The 16,919-nt window shown below is 21.3% G+C and overlaps 4 protein-coding genes across 4 annotated transcripts; all 4 read left to right on the top strand. All coding sequences in view use genetic code 6, as the record gives it.

Annotated features, from left to right (window-relative positions):
- The first annotated feature begins 5,192 nt into the window (after window positions 1-5,192).
- Window positions 5,193-10,598, top strand: TTHERM_01107380 (transmembrane protein, putative). Its single transcript, XM_001030253.2, has 9 exons — window positions 5,193-7,150; window positions 7,200-7,388; window positions 7,436-8,182; window positions 8,240-8,401; window positions 8,464-8,741; window positions 8,804-9,322; window positions 9,379-10,097; window positions 10,148-10,243; window positions 10,293-10,598. The coding sequence occupies exons 1-9, from the start codon at window positions 5,230-5,232 to the stop codon at window positions 10,531-10,533; spliced, it is 4,872 nt and encodes a 1,623-aa protein (XP_001030253.2). The 5' UTR covers window positions 5,193-5,229; the 3' UTR covers window positions 10,534-10,598.
- Window positions 10,599-11,064: 466 nt separating this feature from the next.
- TTHERM_01107390 (tetratricopeptide repeat protein) lies at window positions 11,065-12,361 on the top strand (the record flags this gene model as incomplete). Its single annotated transcript, XM_001030254.2, has 6 exons — window positions 11,065-11,338; window positions 11,389-11,514; window positions 11,573-11,698; window positions 11,752-11,877; window positions 11,927-12,052; window positions 12,102-12,361. 6 exons carry the CDS (start codon window positions 11,065-11,067, stop codon window positions 12,359-12,361), a joined length of 1,038 nt encoding a protein of 345 aa, XP_001030254.2.
- Window positions 12,362-12,791: 430 nt separating this feature from the next.
- On the top strand, window positions 12,792-13,432 carry TTHERM_01107400 (iron-sulfur cluster assembly accessory protein; the record flags this gene model as incomplete). The annotated part of the gene is made up of 4 exons (XM_001030255.3): window positions 12,792-12,911; window positions 12,966-13,023; window positions 13,084-13,259; window positions 13,352-13,432. 4 exons carry the CDS (start codon window positions 12,792-12,794, stop codon window positions 13,430-13,432), a joined length of 435 nt encoding a protein of 144 aa, XP_001030255.2.
- Window positions 13,433-14,434: 1,002 nt separating this feature from the next.
- On the top strand, window positions 14,435-16,463 carry TTHERM_01107410 (hypothetical protein; the record flags this gene model as incomplete). The annotated part of the gene is made up of 3 exons (XM_001030256.2): window positions 14,435-15,646; window positions 15,697-16,102; window positions 16,159-16,463. The coding sequence occupies 3 exons, from the start codon at window positions 14,435-14,437 to the stop codon at window positions 16,461-16,463; spliced, it is 1,923 nt and encodes a 640-aa protein (XP_001030256.2).
- Window positions 16,464-16,919: the final 456 nt, after the last annotated feature.

Below are 16,919 nucleotides of genomic sequence, written 5' to 3' on the forward strand. Positions count from 1 at the left end.
AAGCTTAAAAAATTATCAGTAAAAATAATATTTATTAAATTTTAGGAAATTATATTTTTAGTTGAATATTATATGAAATTTTAATAAAAATAGCACTATAATTATTAAACAATTACAATAAGAACTATAAATCAAGGTAAACACAAAGAAAATAACTATGAATTTTTAACAAGGATATATATATCCTTTTAATTGAAATTTTTTTTTTTTAATTTAAGTTGAGAAAGATTAAAATAATTTTGAAATTTTTATAAAATAAAATGCTTTTTTTATAATTTAAAAAGTATAAAATATTTAAAATCCACTGAAATTTAATTTATAAAAATCAGTTATATAAATTAATGAATCAATTTTATTCTATTTTATTTCATTTTATAATTATATCTATATAGAGGCAAACGTATTTTTTTCAATTTATGATAGATTTAAAATCAGTCAAACATGATTTCATTTTAAAATAGTTTTTAATTTCAAGGGAATGACAGCTTTTTAACTTTCTGAAATGCTATTTTAATATATATAAAAATGCTTGGGATTATCCTAATTTATAAAATCAATATAAGTTTATTTTATTTAATTTATAATATTTGAGTTATTTTATTTGTTTATTTATTTATTTAGAAATTCTAATCATTTTTTTCATATTTTTATTTTTTTTTCATTTGAATTTGTTAAATAATTTTTTTTATGACTTATCAATCGTATTTTTAGGTATCAACTAGTAATTTGTTTTTAATCAAATAATTAAGGATCAGTTAAGTGAATTTAAATATAAAAGCAAAGTAAACAAAGTAGAACAAATAGCTGATATGAAAATAATTTAAATTATTAAATTATTACTAACATTTACAATAAGTTTTAAATATATTAAAAGTGAAGTGATAGATTGTCCCTTAATATAATCAATAGGAAATGTTGGATAAAGTTGCTCAACTGATTAAAATAACTTAGAATTAAGATAAATGTATTTTGTATAATTCTTTGATTTTAAATAATAATAATAGAGCTACTTTGTAGTATTTGGTTTGAATGGAGTTTCATTTTATAATCCTTCCAATCTATCATTAGTATCTTACTATTAGCTTGCAGTTTAGTCAGTCTAATACTTTCAAAATCAGAAAAATAGTAACATTTACTATCTCGACGTTTAAGGCTTTATATTTTAGCTAAATACCTCTACTTATTCATTTATATAAGTTGGTTAAATTAGTTTAAATAGTGTCAATTCTGCTATAATATCTACTGATATTACTTATTACATTTATTAGAACTAGAACGGATAGGTAATTTTATCTTTTTTAAACATATTTTTAATATTTTAACATATTTTTTTAATTTTAGCTGATTTTTAATAAAATGACTGTAAAATAAGATGTTCTAATTACTAATGATGCGAACAACTATATCATAGATAGTAGTAATAATAATATTATCATTACTTAACAAAATTAAAATAGTTTGGTCTTAATAGATGTTAAAAATGAATTTAAATAGACTTTAATAAACGAAATACAAAATCCTTTATATTTTTACTCTTAAGATAATTTCATTGTTGCTTTTGCATAAAATTAATTAACTTAAGTATATGAATTAATATTTTATGAAATTAATTCAAAATAAGTTATGAATAAGCAAATAATTCCAAATTAAATAGTTAATGATTCGTTTTAGTTAAATGGAATAGTAGTTCAGCTAAATGAATTTAATGAAAAAATAATAATTATTTATGGTGATTAATTTTTTTTAATGGTAGTGAATACTGTTAGCTGGAACGCAAAGACTATACAACAAAATCTATCATAATAATTAATTTAATAAATAGATTTCAAAGATAGCTAATATTTAAATGGAAATATTGAATAAATTAGCTAAAATATTTTAAATGTAGCATATAATCATGGTATTATTGTTACATCGTCTATAAACTTAATATCAGCTTATGATTTGGTACAGGAGAAATTTCTTATGCTAAAATTTTAATAAGATTATTATGATAATCTAAATAATGGAGTTGTTTTTGCCAATATATTTTTTAATATGAGTGAAAACATAGTTTATATTTTGAATTCAAAAGCATTATAAATGATAGATATCATTTAAAGTAAAATAAAATTTGATACTAAGTGCTTTATAACAGAATAAATTATTTGCAATATGTCAAATTTAATTTATCCAGACAATGATTTAGATAGGCTTTATCTATTTGACTAGTGGGGAAATTTTTTTTTATTTAAATACTCAACAGGAACTTTATAAAAAACAATAATACAATTATATTCAAATGGACTTATTGATATAAATAAGAGTATTAAAAAAATATATGTAGTAAAAATAAATCAAATCTCACCTATTTATGAAATTGATTACATAAATAATTAGTTATTGAGAACAATATAACCAGTTTGGCTTAATAAGATTGTTAATTTTACTTCAAACACACAATTTCAATATCTCATTTTTACAGATTATTCAAATAATTTGTATATTTAAGATATTTTGACATTAAAAATTTTGAAATAATACAATTTTCAATATTCTAGTTCAAAATTTGTATTTGTGGCACAATAAGACAATAATTATATCTTATACTACAACTCAACAATAATAACTATTATTAATCTCAATGATTTAAGTCTATAATTACTAGACTTAAAAAATGCTCAACAATCATCGTTTTTACAAAATTAAAATGAATTGGTAAACTTTGTCTCAATAGATTCTTCGAACGATTTACTTTTTTTTATTTCTTCTAACTCTAACATTTACGTATGAAATTTTTTCTTAATTTTAACAAATTTATTTAACATTTTTTTTTAATAATAGAAATTCAAGTTAAGCAATTTGCTATTTTAAGACATTATTTATTAATAAAACACTTAAAGCAATATCATCACTTTTAAAAGAAACGATTCATAATAATAAATATGGATTAGCACAAATTTATTTATTATTTAATTACAAGAATAGTTAAAGAATTAAATTGGTATAAACATACAATTTTCATCTGATAACAGTATTTTGTTTTTTGGTTATGATACTATAAATAATATTATCAGTAACAACGTAACAGTTATCGTACTTAGTTCCAAAGGTACTTTATATCATTATCAAGGAAATAAAATAGTCTTAACCTAATAAATATTTTATTAAACCACAGCTTAAGGTCTTTTTATGGATACAAGTAATATGTGTGCTCTTTCTTATTCATTAGATGGTAATATAATTAAGTATGATTATAATAAAAAAATAGTTTAAATGTAATGGCAATCAAGTTAATTGATTCATTATATAATAATCGATTATATTGCTAATAAATTAATTTTCACTACAATAATGAGCACTCTTTTTGTTAAAGACTATAAGATGAGCTAATTTTATGCATAGAATTAAGATAATTAGGGCTTTAACGGTGGAGTTACAGATATCACAAAAAATTAAGTTATAGCTTATAATAAATAAATAAATTTGTATAATTATCCAAACCTAAATTTAGTTTAATCTTATTAACATAATCCATAGAATATAGATAAAGTTTCAGATATTGTTAACTTAGATATAATTCCTTAAATAGATACTTTAATATCATATTCAAATGATGGATCTATATCAATTTACTAATACTCAACAATGACTTACATTAAAACAGTTTCATTTGATAAAAACTATTGTGATTATCCGATAGGAGGAAGTTTTTACCAGTCGAAAGTATAATTCTTTATAAGATGTAATGGTGGCTCTATTTATTTATTAGACGCTTAAAATTTTTCGTTCAAAATAATTTATCCTTTTAACCACATATTAAATATTTGGAAAGTAACATAAATATTAATAGTAGAATAGCTAGATAAAGTCTACTTTGTTGGAGTAACTTATTTAATTTTAAATATTACCTAATTGTGTTTGTATAAAAGTATTGTTATTGGGCACAAGAGTATAAATTGAGTACTTTGACATTTAATTAATTACATTAAGGTAATATAAAAAAATGTATTAAATTTAATTTAATTATTTTTTGATTAATAACAATAGGAGTTGATGGCAGATATGACTATTTAAATTTAATTCTACTTTTATTTGATGTAAAATTTTTCAAATTTAAAATTAATATTAAATTAAAATTTTTTCAAGCAAAATGGTTAGATTTATATTTTTGATAGTGTTAAAAATATAATCATACGCTTCTAAGTTATTCATGTATCTTGGATCTATGATTTGGCTATAAATTATCAAAATTAATAATTTGTTTCATGCGGTGTTGATGGAACACTGCAATTACAGTTTTATAATACGACAGATTTGAGTAAAAGAGTCATCTATACTCATTATTAAAGTTGGAAGAGTTTACTTTATGATTAGGAAGCAAATATTTTATGTGCTTTTGACATAGAGGGCAATATTTTTCTTTTTAATTTCAATACTTTGTAGCTGAGAAAGAAAATTTTGAGGTTTTCAGGTTCCATAACTAATCCTTTTGTTGACTTTAATACAAATATGCTGGTAACATACTCAAGTAATTCAAATGGGCTTTTTATTTTAGATTATGATTAAATGATAAATGATCATAATTTGTTTTAAAATTAAGATGATAGTAGTATAGTATCAACTAAATTAGATGCTACTAGCTAAAATTTATATTTGGTTAGAGAAGATTTAATTGTAAATAAATGGAGTTTAAGCACAAATTAAATTAATTATTTATTTTTAGTGCAAGAATATACTGCTTTGAATTCATAAATCTATTACATTAGTCCATAAAATTTGGTCATTGTCACTACATCTTATTCAATTTATATTTACGATGAAGGTTTAGAAAAAATCTTATAGAAAATATAATTTCCTTGCATTAACTCCATAGAACTGCAAAATCAAATATTTTGCATACATAATTCAGAAATTTTTTGTTTAACTATTATTAAAACAAGTAGCACAGGTTCTTCTAGTAATTAAAAGTACAACACAAAAACAAGTAAAAAATTCATCTAACTAATTTTTGGAAATTTTTGTTTCATAATTAAATATTTATTTTCTTCTATTTTAACAATATTTAAAAATTAATTAATAAAATTAGTTAATAACTAAATTCCTGGAACAATAGATAAGTTTGCTTTCTATGAAAACATTTTCGTCTTATCAGTTTTAGAAAACAATCAAATATTAATTTACAATGAATAGAATTAATAATTTAGCATTAAAAATAATCTTATCCATAAAGATAGAACTAGATCAATAATGATTTCAGAAAATATATAATATATTTTAATAATAAGTGTAGATTAAATTATCTAAATATTATATGGATAAAACTTTTCTGAGAGCAAAAGCCTTACATTACCTTAAAATAACTTAATAATCAACGATATTTATTATTCAAACTAAGACTTCTTATTTATCAAATAAAGTAATTTACTTTAATTAATTTAAATTAATAGTATAAACCCTAGTTCTTATAGCTTAAAATTAACACAAAGTTAAATAATTAGCTGCAGTGGAAAATCTGATACTATTAGTTATAATAATACAGTTTTTTTATTTTGCGAAAACAATCAAATCTATTATATCAAAGTTAATAACATTTAAGGAAATTTTACTACTATTCAGCAATAGAGGAGTTTGATGAACTAAGTATTGTTAAACCATAAATCATAGTTTTTAACAAGCAATGTTGTTTTTAGTTATTCCTATAATGGATAATAGCTTTATGTAGTAAGAGACGATCACCTCGACTTAATAGGCTTAATCTCCTATGTAGCTCTTAAAAGCTACAAATTTATAAATAATTTTTCATATTCGGACGATATCATTTTACATCTTAAAATGATTTATGCTAGTGATAACGTTTTATCATTAATAAATACATCTATAATTTTGACAGATGATATTGCTAACCACAATAATAATATTTAGTGTTAAACATAAATCTAATATAATTCAGAAGTCTTAGTACAATCTTAAATGAAAGCAATCTAAAATGGGTATTAATAATTTTTAAATTACCAATCAATATCTTAATTTTATGTGAATATCTATTTTAAAGAGTTCACAATTTTAAATACTCCATTCAGTTTTAAGTTTTAAAGTTAATGTACTACTTATCTCATTGGTTAAGGTAACTTAAAATATGTTAAAATCTAGCTAACAACTAATTTTTTAGAAAATATGCTATAGATGCAGGGGTTATCTTTCTAAAATGTAGAGTTATTATTTTAGTTAAATACCAATCAGACTTAAACTTTTTACCTATTTAATAATCTATAATATTTAGGAATGAACAATATTTTACTTAGCAATTTGACAAATTTATATGTTAATATTACTGATATAGAGACAGTCAATATCTAAAACATTCAATTTACTAACTAAAAGCTGAATTTCATTCTCTATCCAATAATTTACTTCTAAAACATCACTAACCTCAGTATTCAATATTTAAATATTTCTGATTGTTATTTTAATAGTGAAGATGAAAGTTCTCTAATATTTATAAACTAATCTAAGAATGTAAGCTTAAACTAAATTAACGCAATTTAGAATAAAATAAACATAACATTTTTATTATTCTTGAATTAAATTTAAAATATCTTAGCAACTAATTCAAATGTGAGTCATAATTATCCAATAAAATAATTTGTTACGAAATAAAACTAATATAATATACCTTCTTAGTTTATATCAATAAATTTAGTAGACTATTGCTTTATTGATACCATTTACTTCTAAAATAATAAAGGGTTAGTCTTCTTTAGCTATTTTAACTTTTAAGAATTTATTATTAATGGGTCTATAAATGCAACCTATACTCTTTTAAATGATATTTTTATTGCATAAAATCTTTTTATAAACAATAATTACAACACATATTCAATGATATACTTAAAATCCAAAAATTCCACTTTTTAAGGAGTATTTATCTAAAATAATACTGTGGATAATAATGATTTAGTTAGATTTGATAATTCTTAGGTTATTTTAAAGGGTAGCTTAATTTAAGAAAATAAAGCTCTATAAAGTAGCTAATTTTATTCTATAAGTAGTAGCATATTCATCACAGATACTGTATTTTCTGACAACAGCTAAAAGGATAGTGTCCTCTTTTTATCAAAGTCGTATACAACAATTTTAAGATCAAATTTCACATCTAACTTATCTTATAGTAAGTCGATTTTTTTTTATTTATTTCTAAAATAATTTTATTATTTAAGATGATGGAGCATGTATTTATGTGGATAACTAAGACTACTTGATGAATAGCACTTCATCCTACTTTTTAGGAGACAGTTTATATCTAACTAAAAATTAAGCCTAGGGTTCTGGTGGAGCTATCTTATTTAATTGTATTAACTGCATAATACAAAATTCTGTTTTTGAATAAAATTCAGCCATTATTGGAGGTAATAAATATTTTAAAAATAAAAAGTAAATTTTATCTTAATAAAAGGTGGATTCAGATATATTAGAGTTATTCCAGTATTTTTATAATCTAAAAATAGTTTAAATTAAGATTCGTGTGGTACATTTAATAATAATAACTGCTTGAATAATATTGCTTATTTTTATGGAAATAACTTTGCTTCTTATCCGAAAAAAATTGATTTTATATATTAAAATAGCACATTAAATTCTTCAGATATTAAATTAGATAATATGAGAAGTGGGTAAGATAAAATAAATATTACAGTCCTTATGAAAGATGAGAATCAATAGATTTTGTTCCTTTAGCAAGGAGATTTTTAAAAATCATCAAATATTATTAATGAAATATAGAATTTTAAATCTAAAATACAAACAATAAGTCAATCAGAAAGAGAAATTAAAATAGATGGATCAACGATTGCAGAATTTTCAAGTAGTGAATTTTAATTTTCTTAACTAACAGTAAGTGGAATTCCTGGATCTTAATAAAGACTAACGCTAATAGTTAGTGGAATTTTTTCTCTTTTAAATGAGACTCACTTTGACCTAATCACTGCACAAAATTACTCTATTCACGTTTAATTTAGAGAGTGTAAAATAGGTGAGATATATACCAAATTATGTAGCTCATGTCCTATCTATTAATGTCTTATATGTGAATAAGGAACCTTTTCATTAGTATAGCCTATAAAAGATTCAAATTAGAGTTGCCTACAATGCGATTACACAACCAGCGTTTCATGCTAGCAAAATTAGATATAAATAAAATAAGGTATACTTAATTTTAACTTAACTAAAACATATTTATTCTATTTTTTAATTAATTAAGGTTTTTGGAGGCAAAATAATTCTTCTAATTTAATAGAAAAATGTATAAATTCTGTTTAAAACTGTAATGGCGATTAAACTACAAATTATTGCGCTTAAGGCTATATAGGTCCTTTATGCGAAGTTTGTGATAATCTTGGTGAAACATGGGGAAGCAAATATGGTAATATATCTCATAAATTCATTTTTATAAGCTATTAATTAATTTATTTCTTTATGAAATAGGAAAATCTTTTTTAAATAATTATCAATGCTTAAAATGCTATAATTTAAACGACTCAATTTACATTTTTATTTTTTCACTGATAATTATTTTTTATTCTACTTACACGATATGGAAATTAGTAAACTAATCAAACACTAGAATAGTTTGCTATTACATGATGAAACTTAACATTCTTAAAATGGGTAAAACGGCTGTGGTAGGGGAGACAACTTTATACTTTAAATAGTTTATACACTAGCTATAAGTTTTATTCTGTTTGCAAAATCTTAATTTAGAGGTTTAAATAAGAAATAATCTATTACTTTTTATATTAATTATATTTTATTTATAAATAAATAGTTTGGCTCTCTTTTTGAAGTTTCAAATAAGTTTGTAATTCCATTATCAACAAACATTCATAGTCTAGATTGCTTTTTAACTGAAATAAGCAACTAAGTTCCTATGTATGTAACAAGATTAATTTGGGCTACAATAATACCATTTATTTTATATTTCATTACAATTTTATTCTACTATATTATTGCTAGAATAAAGAGATAGAATGATTAAGGAGAACATAGTTTCAATATTTAGCATAAATACTTCACTAAAACTGCTGCCATATTCTTTATATTTATTATGTAGTAGGGTATAATTGATAGCTTAATATAAATTGTCTCATGTCGATAAATTGGAGGAAAATATTATATTCAGTTTTAAGTTTCTGAAGAATGCTATACTGAAGAACACAAAAAGGTTCTATTTTATTTTGCTACACCTCTCTTGTTTTCTTGGGTTCTTGCTTTACCAATGATCATTTTGGTTATTTTATTTTTAAAGAGAGATAGACTGCACAATCATATCTAGACTATTAAAATAGTAATTTTAAAAAATGCTAACAACTTTATTTATTTTAATTATTTAAAAATATTTAGTATAGCTTTTTTTACTTTGGATATAAGAGAAAGTATTTTTTTTGGGAGTTTGTTAAAATAATTTTAAGAATTAGTTTAGTATTTACTTCAAATTACTTTAGTTAGCAGTAAGTAAATTTAGGATAGTATTTGCTGCTTATCTCCTTAATATATCTATTTTTGTTGTCTAATGTAGAACCATACTACAGCAAGATTCTAAACAGAATAGAAATAAGATCTCAAAAATTGATATGCATCATATTTTTACTCTGCAATATTTCTTAAAATCTTACAGATTTAATATTTAAAAAAATTTTTATTATTTTATCATACTTATTAATAATTTTTCTTAGCTACACTCTAGTATCAGCAATTTTAATTAACCTTTTGATTAATCATAATCAATCATTTATGAAGATCAGTTGTGTTAGTAAAATAAAAAATTTTATTAAGTAAAATCTTACTTTGAAGTAGAAAATGCTTGTTAAAAAATATTTCCCTCAATTTTACATTTTTGTCTGGAATTCTGACATCATCTCATCTTTCTCTAAATTTAAGCATTGGTAAATTCTAAGAGTAAAAGTGTCATAATTCTTAAAAAGGAAATAATAAAATTAATCTTTTAGCTTTACTGATACATAAAATCCTAACCTAATTTATAATATGTCGGAATAAAATGTAAACTAGAATACAGATTTCAGATTAATAGGTTAAAGACCATTTGCTATATCTTTCCTTAAGTAAAATATTTAATGTTTGATTTGATTTAATAATCTAAATTTTATTTAAGCCAAAGAAGTTTGCCATAAAATAAACCTATTGGAAACACTTTACTTGAAAAATAATAATAGTAATAATATAATTTAAATATGGTAGATACAGTCATGTAAACTATTTCTTTTTTTTTAAATTTTTATTTATTTTATTTTTGAAAGTGATGATAAGTTTTTAGAGGAAAGTGATAAAAGTGGTATATTTATATTTGATGAAAGTTAGACTAAGGTATCTTAAGTTAAAGACTCATTTATAGGACCTTTTTATAGAAGAATACACGGAAAAACCCCTTTTGAAATTCAATCACCTCTAACAGCTAACTAATTATTATTTAATAATAAAACTCCTGAAAAAATTAGTTCTAGCTAAGAAGAAACATCTACTTACTAAACTCATTAGTGAATGAATTTAATTTTATTAGCATAATTTCATTTTATAAGTTTGTAACTTTTAATAAACTACAAATACAATGTTTATTTTATAAAATATTTTTAAAAATATTGAAAAATAAATAAGTTTAAAGATTTTTGATAGGTCCTCTGTAAAGAAGACTGCAAAGATAAATCACTAATAAAATTAAATCATGTTTTATAGCAAACCTATTATTATTGTTTAGCAAAAATAGTCTTGAAAAAATTAAATCAACACCTATTAATTAATTAGAGACTATTATGTGAATTGAATATTATTTATTTTAGCATAAGTAATTTTATAATTTATATTAAAAATCATAATAAATTTTTTTTTCTTGTTAAAATATTCTATTTTCAAAATATTTTTGCTTATTTATCTTAAAGGCCATTTCAAAAATATTGTAAAATAAATAATTAATTAATTAATTTAATGATTTTTGATGAAATTTGAAAACAATATTTAAACTTAAAAGATAAAAAAACTAAATTTTTAAATTAATAAACTTAAATTATTCATAAAATGAAGTCTTCTCAAAAGCCTCCATCTGGGTAAATCAAGCCCAAACCACTTACTTCTCACTCTCTTTAAAGACCAGTATAAACATAACCAAGCAAAGAAAAGGAATAAGAATAAGAAGAAATAGATTAAGAAGAAGCTCAAGCAAGAAATATGATTTCAGAAAAGATTGATAAGGCATTAGAATTTAGAAATAATTAACAATGGGAAAGCTGTTTTGAGAATTTGTTTATAGCTTTTAAAATTAATGAAAGTTATATTAATGATGCTTAGTTATGTAAGATAAGTTTTCAATGCTATCCTTTAAAACAACTACTATTTTAAAAGCTAGCGATATTTTAAGTTAAATTGGGTTTGCACATTGGAATAGAGGTGATTTAGATTCAGCAATTGAATTTTATGAAAATGCATTGAAATTATAAATTAAGTATGCCAAAAAAGATCACCCAGACAGTAATAAAATATATATTAGCAAAATTAGTAATAAATAAACAAATAAAATTATAAAAAGTTGCGTCGACATATTGCAGTTTAGGTACAGTATATCTAGACAGAAAAAATTATGCTAAAGCGATTTAATACCTTGAAAAAGCTTTAAAAATTTAGGAATAATAATTGAACCCAAATCACCCTGATTGTAATTTTAATTTAAAAAATAGTTATAGATGGTAATAATTCAATTATTTAAAGTAATTTCAACCTATAGTAATATGGGATCAGCACTTTTTGGCAAGGATGAGTATCTTAAAGCATTAGAGTATTTTAGAAAATCTTAAAAAATAGAAGAAAAGATATATGGAATGGAAGACATCTATTGTAAACAAATAATCTAAATATGTATTTACAGTTTTTAAATAAATATTAGTGACAGGAAGTTTAAAAAACATAGCTGTTATCTATTAAACAATGGGTGAATATGGTAAAGCCCTACCAGTTTTAGAAAGAGAATTAAAAATTAAGTAAAAAAACTTAGAAAAAAATAATGTAGAAAGTAAAAATTTTTTAAATATTTGCATTTAAACTCACTCAATTTACAATAGTTGGATACAATCTAGTAGATATTAGCGTAATTAAAGAAATGAAAGAAGATTACTAAGGAGCATTAATAGCATGTGAAGAAGGCTTACAAATATTATAGCAAACTTTGTCATCATAAGATCAAAAGTTAAAATAGTGTTAAGAAAGGTGCTAAGTTCTAAAGTAAATGGTAGATAGTGACTCATAACCTATTTAAGGAGAAGACTAATCCACAATGAAATCTCATTAAAGTCAAAAAAGTTTACTCTCTAATAAAAAATGAAATATTTCAAACAAAAATAATAAAGAAATATATTTAATAAAGGGATAATACATTAAATTAATTAAATTTAGCTGATTTTAATATTTATAAAAAAAAATATTAATTTATCTATTTATTTATTTTCTTTTTTAATTCTTTAATATAAAATATGAAGACGATCTTGAGGATAAATTATTTTTTTAAAGTACTATTTTGTTGAAGATTAATTTTTATGGTTATATATCATTGTTTTAATTAAAAATCTAGCAGTATGTTTTTGTATTTTATTTCAAAATTAAACAAAAAATTAAGGATCGTCTATTTCATAACACTAATAATTTGTGATTATTTTTCTTTATGATTTTTTTGCTTATATTCAGTATATTAAATAAGAAATTTATAATAATCAATTAAAAGTTGATAATATTTGATTCTTTTTTATACTAATAAAATGTTTGCTTTAAATAAGTTTAAACTAGCCTAAAAGTTGACAAGTTCATTATTTACAAAACAAAATTATTTATATTCCGTCTTATAAGACGAGATTAAGTTAACAGATAATTGCATTAAAGTATTTGAATTAAGCATTTTATTTCAATATTTCTATTGATTTAATAATAATTAGATGATAAAATAAAAAAGTAGAAATGATAAATTTTTGAGGTTAACTGTAGATTCAGGAGGTAATTATTTACTTTTTGATTAAAATTGATTGTTTTCAATCTTTAAATAAAATATTTTAGAGGGTTGTGGTGGATTTGCATACAAATTTTAATTTGATAATAACCTTACTGAGGATGATTCTGTTTATAAAGAAAATGAAGAAAAAATATTATTTGTTTGTGATAACTTAACATTGAATTTTATAAAAGGAGCAACAGTAGACTATGAATCTGACATGATGAAAAGCGCTTTTTATGTAAATAATTAAAAATTTATAAAAAAAATTGATTAAATATCAAATAATTTACATGTATATTTTATTATATCTAAAAATATTTATCAAAAAAGGTATAAATAAATCCAAATGCAGAAAAGGAATGTAGTTGCAAGTCTTCGTTTTCTCCAAAAGATTCTGTTTTTAACTTTTGATACTTTGACTTAGTAAAATAATTAAACTAAAAAATCAAATTTCTTGATGAAAAAGTTTTAATTTGGTAGAAGTAAAATAGAATTTCTAATAAATGTATTATTTATATTTGTTTAAGTAAAAATAATGTGTTAAAAGTAAAATATTTGAGTTAGTTTATAGGAAAAAAGAAATATTTGTATAATATAAAAAAAAATAATTTAGTTTAATAATTTATTATTATTATCTGATTTAAATTACGAAATTTCTCTAGAAATTTCCTTCTTTTGCTAATTAAATTGACCACAATTTTTATTAATGAACTTTTGTTTAAAAAATTATGATATTAAATTTGTTTTAATATAAATACCAGAAGATATTTAGCTAAATTTTGATTATATTGTTATCTAAATTACTTTAAAATATTAGGTATTTTAATTTTCTTAATAAAACTTTTAATAAAGGAGTTTACAAAAAAATAGTTTTTTATAATTAGATACTTTGAAATATCAATTCTTTAATATTAAAAACAAATTGTTAGTTTATATGCTATTTTAACAAGAAAAGTAATACTTTTATAATTATTTTATGATTAAAATTTTTACTGACAAAAATATCGTTGCAGTAAAAAAAATTTAATAAAGAATCTTTTATTATAAAAATTAATTAATTAATTTACTGATTTGATTTATTCTAAGAAGATTAAATATTGATTTTATTTTAATGAAGAGTTTAAATATATTTTAAACTTATATGAATAAAAATTTATTATATATGAAATGATGAATTCTAATTTGTAAAAATAGATAATGGTAGAGCTATTTCAATATTAATTAGATAAATATTGATGTTTGTTTTATTTCTTTTTATATTTATTGTTTTTTTATTCTGATTTTACATTATCTTTAATAAAAATTTAATCATTAAACGACTTTAATTAATTTATATTAATATTTTAATATAGAAGAACCTAAAAAATTAATATAAGCTTGACTTAAAATTATAGGCAAAGTAGAAATAATTAAATGAGATAAAATGAAAATAATTAGTTAATGAAAGTTCTACCTAAACTCAACTATTCTGAAAAACTGTTTTTATCAAGAAATTAGGAGAAAAAAAAGAAAATAGATATAGCTTTTAACTCCATTTCTGATACTAATAACTAGCAATAAATATCTTATGCATTAAAATAAGTTAATAATATTAGCGAAAGGAAACAACTCATTTCTAAAATCATCAAAAGAAAAAAAGAAATAGAGGATATGTAAGAGATAAATACAATTAATAGCTTGGCTCCTCTTTTTTCGAAAATAAAGTAAAAATTTTTTAACAACCTTTACAAAAAAACAGGAAATAAAAACCATCTGCTCTTAAGCTAAGGCAAAGATCCATATAGTAATTAACAAAGTTTTTAGAGTAGTACTAGTTTGTCCAACGAACCATAAGAAAAAGAAAAATAAGAAAAAATTAATGAAGAAACTAAATAACCAAATTCTTCTCTGAATCTTTAAATGACATCTCCTTTAGGCAGTCCAACAAATTCTGATTAAAAATCATTTATAAAAAGATAAACTCATTTACTAAGTGCTCTCACATTCCTTTCTATTAGATCTAAAAGCAATCAAAACAAGTAAAAGCGTTTGTCAATTCGATAATCTTATGACAATACATATATTTCTGAAGGAGGCAATGCCCTGAAATACTTAACAAAGGATCCATATATATTCAAGGCTGATCTAAATTTTAGTAAAGATTAGAAAAAGTAAATGCAAAAGAGTAATTCTTAAGATATAAAAATTATGAATGATTAGTTAATTGAGAGCGATAGTACTACATAGAAAGATAAGCTAAAAAAGATTAAATCTAAAGTAGAACATTATAAATAAAAATCAAAACTGAAAAAAGAAATTTTAACAAACCACACATCTCTAAAAAAACTTATAAATTACTCAGATTAAAACCACCAAAATAATAATCCTAAAATTTTACTAATAGATGATTATTCAGATAAGCAAAAGTAGTCAGACCACTATTATATAAACTGTCAAAACGATGAAAAAGCAGGTTATTTGAGGCATAAAGAAAATGGTAACGATAATTTTATCTACTTCTAAGGATAGAAATCAAGTCCTTCAAATTAAAAAAATTCTATTTTCAAATCTTAATTCTTGGAGATGAACGAAAAGAATTTTTCTTATGAAAATAATTTTTCTAATTACATCGAGCACAATAAAAAAGTAAATTTTTTAATATTATCAAAAAATAATTATTTTTAATGTAAAATTAGTCTCGAAACCACTTAGAATCACAAATCTCTTAAGAATATGACTTAAACTCAAAAAACTCTAATTAATAAAATAATAAAAATATTCTTTTTAAGGATACCCCTTAACTAGATGAAAAAGACTACATTAAAGGCTTACCAAAATTAAATAATTTTGGAGGTTCTTATTATTATCTAGGTAAAAAGCTACCTGAAAGTTATTTATATAGATATATAATTTAATGTGAGTAAAAAAGGCTTTATTTAAAAAGCGATGGACAGTTATTTTCTAACCAACCATTTACAGAATAGTTAGATAAAATTAATAAAGTTTCACATATCCATAAAATTTTTGAAAACGATAAAAAACAACTTAATATTTTTTAATTGAAGCATAACGAAGAGTTTGCATCTTTTCCAAAAAGTTCAAGTAAATTTTTTAATTTTGATTTAATTTTTTTATGAATAAAAAATAAAATAAAAAAGGAAATTATTTTAGTCTTAGTAAATAGTCATCCAAGAATTCTTTACATAAGCAAAACTAAAGCTCACAACCTAAAACAAACTCTTTCATGACATAAAGAAAGTATTCAGATACATCTACAAATAATAGTGCTAAAGGATACCAAATACTCAACAATACCAAAGATACAGATAGCATTTTAAGTTTTTAAATACCTGATAACTTAAAGCCTCACGTTATAAAAGGATTTTATTCTCCTAAATAAAAATTAAATATAGATGATAAAATTTAAAAGCAGTATTTTGTTAAGGTAAATTATTAGTTATGAGATAAAAATTATTTCTAAATCGATAAAAATAAATTTAAAAAATAAATCTCAAAAATAAACCTAATTAGATAAAATTAAATTAAATTTATATTTATTTAAGTTATCCAATATTTTAAGTACTTTAAAAATAAATAATAATTATATTAAATTATTATTTATCTGATACAGTATCTATTTATCTATCTATTAGTTTTAATTTGTTATTTTACTTTTGATAGAAGTTTTTTGTTTTCTTATTTTCAATATTAACAAAAACTCATTTAATAATTTGACAAATTTTATAAGAAAAATATGTAAAAAGCTAATTTAAAATTTTTTTTAGATTTACATTTTGTCATAAGCGACAAAATAATTCTAATAAATAGTTTACTTAACGATATTAAATATTTTAATATTTGTGTGCCTTGCTTCCTTCCTTACAATTTTAAATGCAAATCCAGTCTTTTAGCGGATCTA

The sequence above is a fragment of the Tetrahymena thermophila genome, assembly GCF_000189635.1.
Source record: "Tetrahymena thermophila SB210 genomic scaffold scf_8253964, whole genome shotgun sequence".
NCBI lineage: Eukaryota > Ciliophora > Oligohymenophorea > Hymenostomatida > Tetrahymenidae > Tetrahymena > Tetrahymena thermophila.